General features: G+C 56.0%; 3 protein-coding genes across 5 annotated transcripts in view; all 3 read right to left on the bottom strand.

Annotated features, from left to right (window-relative positions):
* SLC23A1 (solute carrier family 23 (ascorbic acid transporter), member 1) overlaps positions 1-3,313 on the bottom strand; it is an 18,064-nt gene extending 14,751 nt beyond the window's left edge. The window contains exons 1-3 of one of the 3 annotated variants that reach the window (XM_010850319.1): positions 3,249-3,313; positions 829-890; positions 65-199 (exon numbers count right to left, since the gene is read on the bottom strand). In XM_010850319.1, coding sequence (XP_010848621.1) covers positions 65-199; positions 829-864 — 171 coding nt within the window. In that variant the 5' untranslated portion in view covers positions 865-890; positions 3,249-3,313. Of the gene's footprint in view, positions 1-64; positions 200-828; positions 891-1,964; positions 2,674-3,248 lie in introns of those variants that run through there. The other 2 variants (XM_010850318.1, XM_010850320.1) reach the window with 2 other exon arrangements.
* A 32-nt stretch (positions 3,314-3,345) lies between these two features.
* Positions 3,346-5,505, bottom strand: MZB1 (marginal zone B and B1 cell-specific protein). Its single transcript, XM_010850323.1, has 4 exons — positions 5,216-5,505; positions 4,270-4,394; positions 3,808-3,918; positions 3,346-3,708 (listed from the first exon to the last, which is right to left on the bottom strand). The coding sequence occupies exons 1-4, from the start codon at positions 5,390-5,392 to the stop codon at positions 3,552-3,554; spliced, it is 570 nt and encodes a 189-aa protein (XP_010848625.1). The 5' UTR covers positions 5,393-5,505; the 3' UTR covers positions 3,346-3,551.
* A 552-nt stretch (positions 5,506-6,057) lies between these two features.
* PROB1 (proline-rich basic protein 1) overlaps positions 6,058-8,352 on the bottom strand; it is a 5,935-nt gene continuing 3,640 nt past the window's right edge. Inside the window, exon 6 of the mRNA XM_010850610.1 lies at positions 6,058-8,352. Coding sequence (XP_010848912.1) covers positions 8,020-8,352 — 333 coding nt within the window. The 3' untranslated portion in view covers positions 6,058-8,019.

The raw sequence follows: 8,352 nt of genomic DNA on the forward strand, positions 1-8,352 counted from the left end.
GGGGTGGGTGGAGGGTGGTCGGGGTGGGGGATGTGCAGGGGGCAGGCCCTGGGAAGATGCCCACCTGGAAGCCCAGCAGGATGCACAGGTACCAGGGCGGCACATCTTCGATCTTGTACAACATGTCAAACTTGGGTTCTGTGGACAGGGACACTGGGGGGTCCCTTGTGGAGGTCCCTGCTGAACCCAGGGACTCATGCTGGGGGCAGCATATAGAATAACTCAGCAGGGAGCATTGACACCCAGAAAAGTCCATTCTGCTTCAGAATCAATCAGGGGCTCCGAGTGGCCTGTTGGCTCCACAGACGGGGGCCTTTGCCCTCCCTCAAGCTTCACCTACCCAGCTCTCCCTTGGCCTGGCTACACCTGGCTCCCACCTCACGTTGCCTTGTGCAGGAATGAGTCCACTGTGCTGGCTCCTGGAGCCCCTGGAACCTGGGCCTTCTAGCCAAGGGAATGGGCCCGTGAGTCAGAAGCCTGGAGGTACCCCAGGAAGAGTCCAAGAGGGCTGAAGACCGTGACAGACCCTCTTGGATCCAATCTGGTCCCACCAGTGCCCCAGTCCTTGGAGTGTCTCCTAGCAGGGTGGTAGGCTGGCCCCCTGCTGGTTCCAGGCTGGAGTCAGCCAGTCCCAAAGCAGAAATCTCCTTCACCCCCACTGCCACCCCCACCCCCTCCCCCAGTTGCCACATTCCACCTGGGACAGTCACTCTTGATCCAGTTCATCAGAACTTTTCTCTCTGCCCTCCCAGGGAGCAGGCTTGCAGAGTGCCCCACCCACCCCTGACCCACCCAACCCCTACCCCACCCCTACTCATCCCCCAGCACCTGTGTCTGGCCCTCAGCGTCCTCCCGGGCCCTCATCTTTGGGGCACAGGTGTGAGCCGTTCCTGAGGAGAAGGAGGGTTGGCTTTACGAAGGCCAAGGAGGACTTTACTCCACATATCAGGCATTGTTTGAAGTAAATCTGTAACCAGATCTCTATCACTGATTGCGAAAGGAGGGCCCAGGCTGAGGTAACGTATTAACTCTGGCTGTAGTGGAAAAGGCCGCCCAAGCCTCTGCCACATGTACCTCTTGAGCATTCCCTTGCTTGCCCACACCTGAGCCTGGGCACGGGCCACAAGTTTTCCAAGAGAGGGCCAGGGTGAGGGTGAGGAGAGGATGACCTTGGAAGGGTACCAGGCCCTGGGTGAGGTGAGGAGAAAGGGAGTGAACCTGGGCACATATGATGTCACGCTCTGAATCAGGTTTTTCCCTACTTATTAATAAAAAGTTAATCATTATCATCATCATAACCCATCTTGTTATTGGGGAATGACTGTGTGCCAAGCAACATCCTTGTATCATCAAGTCTAACCCCAGGCTCTGGGTGCTATTAACCTATTTTACAGCTGATGAAACAGATTTAGGAGATGTGATCTGACCAAGGCCACACAGGTCGCAAGGTTTTAGAAAACCATTCCAAAAATTAGGTTTACCTGAACACCTAAACCCACCGTATTTATTTCTGCATTAAATGTCATAAAGGACTGCCCTCCTCACCACTACCACTCAGGGTCCCTGAGGCAAAATCAGATGGGCCCAAGGAGCTGCCAGGGCTAGCCCGGTCTTGCCTGTCCTCTGTGTCAGGACAAGGATTCCTTTCCTTCCCTCCCAGCCAGGACCAGCTGTGTGCTCTGTGGGACCCAGTGCAAAATGAAAACCTGGGACCCCTGTTCCAAGTGTTATAATTTTTAAAACAGCAACAGCAGAGCATTAAACCAAATTGGGGGGCCTTTCTAAGCGTCAGGCCCTGTGTGACGGCCACACAACCCCTGAAGCAGCCCTGGGCCAGACCATCTTCCCCTCCTAGGGGTTGGGGAAAGCCCAGGGGTTGAGGCTCTAGGCTGGCGAGGGCCGAGCCCGAGGTCCCAGGTTCAGCTCCCTTCCGTGCCTTCCCGGCCCCCTTAGGGTCCACCTACTTCTGGGTCGCTGTGCCCACGGCCAGGCCCTGCCCCGAGGGCTCCCAGGCAGCACCGCTGTCCAGCTGGGTAGCAGCTTCATGTCACAGCCCTGAATCCAAAGGCCTGTCCAGCCTCCAGCCCGTTGCTCCAGCCTCCAGCCCGTTGTTCTGCCTGCCTGTCCTCTCCTCTCCCTTCTTGGCTACTGCTCCCAGGTTCCCAAAGTTGTCTGACCAGTTCAAAGCCTGTACTCCTCAGCACTTTCCTCCCCACCCTCTTTTCCTCAGTACTCCCTAGGGGGCTGGAGAGACAGCCCCACCCTTTCCACACACTGTCCTTTGGTCATTCAAGTCTATCCAAACCACATACCACACACAAGGAGACAAGGCTGGCAAGCTGCACATGATCTCAGATACACAGTTGCACAAACACACCCAGAGTCTGATGCAAAGTCTAAGTCACTTCACAAACACAGGACCACGCAGGTCCACATCACAGCTCCCAGCTCCACACCTGCTACTTCTGATGCCTCAGCCAATGCCTTGGACCCTGGCTCTCCCTGGGCTTCAGGGTTCTCTCCTGAGGGCCAGGGGAGGGGCCTCAGGCAGGTGGAGAACAGGCGATGGAACACAGAGCGCTGGGCTGTAGGGCAGCTCAGGGAAGCCACAGTGGTCAGGGCCTGCCTAGGACACCCCCATTCCTCCAGCACTATCCTTCCCCCCACCCCAAATGTGAATTCCCTCCCAGCCCTGCCATTTCACCTAGGACTCTGCCTGAGTCTTTTTGTTGTCTGAGCCAAGGTGTCAACAGAGTATTACAGTGTCTGTTCTGTCCACCTCCCAGAGATACAAAGGAAACTACAAGCTTGAGCATCACTGACCCCAGATACCCAGACTCAGGTGCAACCCAGGTGGAGCTCTTTCCTCTGCTGCTAAAGAAAGGGCCGCAGGTGAGAAGAATTTCTGGGGAGGACGTAGAGCCAAGATCAGGAATACAGCCTGTTCTAGGAACCCCGCCCTGCCCTGCCCTGCCCTGCCCCAGGGCCCAGTCACGCCAGCTGGGTCACAAGCAGAGTCTAGAAAGTGAGCAGCCTCTGGGCGTAGACCCAGGGAGACTCGTGTTCTGAAAGGGGCACAGCGAGTGCAGCGGCTGCAGTGGGTGTGTCCGCAGGTGATGTGCTTATGGAGTTTTCCTTGGCTTTCGTTTTCTCTCCTGAGGGATCTGGGGTTCCAAACGTGCTGATAACTGATTTCATGTGCCTTTGTCAGCTCACTCACATTTTCAACCATGACAGATCTCACTTACCTCTGGGAAACTGTGGGGCTTGTCCCTGGTCTTCTCCAGCAGAAACACCAATGTTTATCCTCCCAGCCCCCCAAGAACCTTTTGCAGAGAGAAGGAGTCGAGGTCACTGGTTTTATTTGAGTCCAGAGGGAAAGGCCCTGGCCACGTCCCAGGCCCCCGAGGCGGGAGGAGGGAGGGAGAGAGGAAAAACAGATGAGCAAAGCCTCCCTGCACCCCTCCTCCAGGCTGCCTGCAGAAAGGAGGGAGGCAGATCAAGAGGGAGGCCAGCTGTCTTCAGGGGCTGACCAGGAAGGAGGAGTTGGACTAGAGCTCTGTCCTTGTGTCTGGAGCCTTCTCTGAACAGGCCCCCCGGGGGCCTCCACACAGCAGCGCCTCCAGGGTCCCTCGACCTTGTTGGTGGGCTTCATAGATCTGGTCTTCTCCAAATTCCCCCAGGTAGTGAAAGCAGGTCTTGGAGAGCCTAGGGGAGCCCAGCAGGAGCCTCAGACTCTGCCCTGCCTTCAATGGGCAGATTCAAGGCTGCAAGGGCTCCATCCCACTCCAACCCTCCAGTCATCACCTGGTGGGCCACAGCCCCTCCATGATCATCACCATGATGCTCGGCTGCGCCCCTGTGCTAAGTCCTGGGCCCATGAGACGTTTCACCTGGTCCACTTCTCCAACTCCATAGCTGGAGGTGGAGGGAGGAGAGGGAGACAGCATTAGTGGAGCCTGTATCTACCCGAAGCGGGGCACATGGGACATCTACCAAGTTTAGTGCCCAGATTCTGATCCTCTCTGCTGAAAAACTGAGGACCAGAAAGGAGAAGCCCCTGGCCCAAAGTCACACAACACCCTTATCCCCTGGCCACCCAATCTTCTGCTTGCTCCTGGTTCCAGAGTTGAGCCTCTGTCCCAACCAGCCCCTACCCTTGGGCTGGAGACCTTGTGGAGTGTGTATGGTGTGAGTGGGAGGATGGAGACCCCCATTCATCAGCCTGCCCCTGGAGAAGTGAGGCAGGGGCCAGATTTTTCAACTCACCCCTGCCAGGTCTGAGAGCAGCTCTGGTCCAGGACGTCTGTGTATACTGACTCGCTCAGCTCACGACGGCCCCCAGAGTCCAGTGGGAGAAGCTTGGCCTCAGCTTTTGTCAGATGTTGCCACATCTGGAATAAGGAGGGGTTCAGAACCAGGGCTTCAGAACTACTCAATGCGGAAGGAGAGGCGGGGGAGAGCAGAAACCTGAGTCTCGGAGGAAGAACGAGGCAACGGAGCCTTTTGAGCAGGAAGCACCTGTGAGGCTGACTTCGTGGCCCTCCCCCAGGTCCAGAGAGCTGGGAACGTGCCAGCTGAGGCAGGATCCACAGCCTTGGGATGAGGTGGGTGGATGGGCAAAGCTGAGCTGGCCTGGGCACTGGGGGCCTTCCTGCAGGGCACACCTGCCCACCATCACCACACGTGATGTAAAACCACAAGAACAAGCAAAGAAAATAAAGCCACTCAGTCATCAGTGACACATGTACTCATAGCACTTACACACACACACACACACACACACACAAGTACTCAGACACGCTTGACAGGTTTGTATGTGAACTCAAGACACCCACACATGCTCATGGGCTCACGGACTCGACAAACATGCACACGTGCACACAAACCCCTGTGCTCCCCAGGTGTGCTTTGGGAAGGAGTCTGGACTTCAGGATCGGCCTGGAACAGGAGAAGTCTGAGAGGACTAGCTAGGGACTCCCTCATGTCCCAGAGATGGTCTGTCTGCTCTTTGCTGGGCAGACAGGTAAACTGAGGCACAGAGGTTCTGGTGAGGTGAAGATGGCAATATCATGGAAGGCTGAGTCTAGCTTGATGCCTGGGGGTGGGCTTGGGGATCAAAGGCCAGTGGTGGAACCTGAGGCAGATAGAAGGGTCTGGCTTGAGAAGGGGCCTGTGTAGGGGCAGGAGAGCTGCTGGGGGAGGGGGGACTCACCTGGTAGGCCACCGCCCTGCAGGCATCACATCGCAGGTGCGTAGGTATGTGAGTTGAGAACTTCTCTTCATCGTCCAGCTCAGGGGCAGTGGCAGTGAGTGAGGCCTCGTCTCCGAAGCCCCCTGGGATGGCCCAGGCCCCAAGGAGCGGCAGCAGTAGCAGCAGTGACAGCCTCATGGCCGGTGGAGCTGACTCAGTGAGCAAGGGCTGTGGTTGGGGTGCAGGTGTGTGGGTGCATCTGTGTGTGTGTGTGTAGTGGGGGCTGCTTCAGAACACCTGGCCCAGACCAATGGGGAACTGACACTTCACCCCTCCCATTCTCTCCCTTCCCCCAGGGCCCTGGAGACTCCACGTGTGCACCTTCTCTCGTGGGACCCTGGCTCCAGCCAATGAGGCAAGGAGAGGGGCTGGGCCTGGGCAAAGACACATGGGAGCTGATACCTCTCATGACCTGGGACAGGCCACATGGCAGGCACTGTGCTAAGCTCCTTGGTGGAGGAGATGACTGGTTACTGTTGTCTTAAATCTACCCCCAAGAACACAAAGGTTCAGAGAAAAGTGACAAATTCAAGGCCACACAGCTAGAAGGGCTATGCTGAGACTGGAACCCAAGCCTGGTTGATCCCCAAGGCCCACTGACCACTCAGCCGCCAGAAGAAATGAGGTCACAGGCGTGACTGCCAGCCTAGGGCTCGCTCCCTGAGAGGCAGGGTTGCTGAAGGATGGATGCCACAGTTTATGAAAGACACATGTGATACTCTCCCCCAAGCCACACCCAGGCATGGACGGCATTGTAGGGGGTGTTAAGAGGCCGCAGCAGGAAATCAGACACTTCACGCCAATTTTTCCAGCCATTGGGGCCATTGGGTTTATTGCACATCACGATGAAGTGAGGGGCCCAGGAGTGGCCCAGGGCCCTCCTTGGCATCAGCATCTCTGGCCACAGAAAGATGTCCAGGTTATTCTGACTCATAGTTCTCTGTTTCCAATCCAAATCGAGGGGGGCAGTGACTCCAAGAGATGCAGGTCCACCAGAGGCCTGGAATTTAAGAAAGGCATTGATCTCCATCCCTAACACTGCTTCCAATGGTAACTGTTCTTATGCAAACTCTTCACACCACGTATCAGTCCAGCAAGGCCCAGTCACTTCACTCAGTACTCTACACAGACCCCCCACGAAGAGCACCTCCCACTCTGCGCATCCCCCTCTGCTCTCCTGGAGTCTCGAGGCAATTGGAACACACACTGTGGGGCCTGTCCCTTCCTACGCTGTGACAGCCTGCAGAGCCAGCCCCTCTCTAGGCATGGTTGCCACATCTGTTACCAGGTGAGTGGAACCAGCTGAGAGTTCCACACAGGGGCATCCCTTCTTTCGCCAGCTCTAACCCACCCTCCACCCCATCCAGATAGGTCAAGAGTCTCCTGACAACAGCTCAACCATCCTCTCTGCTTTTAAGTCTTTCCCAATGACCCACTAATCTGCTCCTCCCCCCTCGGTGGGAACAGCCAGAACCCCCACTTATAACCCCAGAATGAGCCAGTTCAGTTCTGAGGGCTTAGACAAGCCAAGTCAGAGGCTGGAGTTGAGGAGAGAATGAGGGGCAGTACTCCCAGCTGCAGACTACTGTCACCTCCCACCTTCTCCCCAGTCCCCACCCCAGTAAGTCCCAGGCTGACCCTCCATGGCCCCTCCCATACTACTTCCCTGATTTACCTCCACCTCCTGTTCCCGCAGCTCCCTTTCTCAGATGATCCTCGCCTAGGGCCTTCTCCAGCCACTTTCCCCCACAGCCTCCCAGGCCAAGACTCAGATCCCCTTCCAAAGAATAATGGACTTGATACCAGTGTCCTTCTCCCTTCATCCCATCATTGCTCACTAGCCTGCTCCACCTCAGCTGGGCCCACCTTTAGGGAGAGACAGACATCTCCCTACCTCTAGGGGCAGCCCCTTCCTTGCAGCTCCCATTTCCTGCTGTCCCTGAGAAACCCCATCACCCCCTCAGGTCGGTTCCTGGGGCCATGTCCTGGGATTTTTCACACAGCCAACTAAAAATTGTCACTTGTCACCTGCCTCTACAAAGATGAAATCACTAGCCATTGCAATCTCTGACCTTCAACCCACCCTGAAAGTTCAGGGCAGAGATCAGGAATGAGGCCCTCTGTGCTCTGGGAGAAACTGGCAAAATAGGCCTTTAGATATTTATTTTCAGGAGAAGTTTTTATGAGCCCATTTCTTGCAATCTTCTCATATCTAGAAAAGCAATAAAATAGACATCTGCTCATTGTGACTAGCAGCAATCTTCTTCCAAAATGTGTGCTTGATTGCACTATCCTCCTTCACCAAAATCACACATATACTGACCTACCCCCACATAGACAACCTATGTGAGAGGTTGTCTCCCAGGCTTATAGTTTTTCATTTTGCCCCAAGTAACACTTAACTGTACTGAACTGAACACTTAATTCACAAATCTCATGTTGTGCATTTTTTTCAGCCCACAACACACACACACACCCACACACCCCAACACACCACACTCTGGGACTTGGGGAAAGGGTATAGGATTTTGCTGGGGTGGGGGAAACAGACAGCCATTTACTGAGCTCCAGCTCCATTAGCTCCCCCACCCCCACCCCAACGTGTCTCAGATAATCTGAAGGTAACTTTCGGTCTGAAAAAAACAAAAAGGCATGAGATGGGTAAAAGAAGAGATAATTGAAGGAAAAGAGGGTAAAGGACTGGATGCCAAAACCTTTAAGACCATCAATAGGCCCCAACATCATGCGGATCAGGCCCTGGGGCCTCACACCGGGAACAAGGAGCCCTTGTTGGGCTGCGAGGGACCCAAGCTGGAGGGTGGAGCACAGAGAAGAAAAGGAGGTGCGGGGCTGGGTGTCCCACTCACTGGCAGGTAGTACATCCCGTCCAGGGGCCCCGCCTCGGAGGCCCAGGGTAGCTGCGGGCCGCTGAAGGCCGGCGGGCCGGGGGATGGTGGCAGTGAGAGGCCGGGAAGGGGCCCATAGGCTGGCGGGTAGAGGCCGGGGCCCAGGGCCAGCGGAGTGTAGACGCGGCGGGGGGGCACCGAGGGCGAGGGGGGCAGCAGCACCTCCACGTACTGCCCGCTCTCAGGGTCGAA

Source organism: Bison bison, unplaced genomic scaffold (genome assembly GCF_000754665.1).
Source record: "Bison bison bison isolate TAMUID 2011002044 unplaced genomic scaffold, Bison_UMD1.0 scf7180017864291, whole genome shotgun sequence".
Classification (NCBI taxonomy): Eukaryota; Metazoa; Chordata; class Mammalia; order Artiodactyla; family Bovidae; genus Bison; species Bison bison.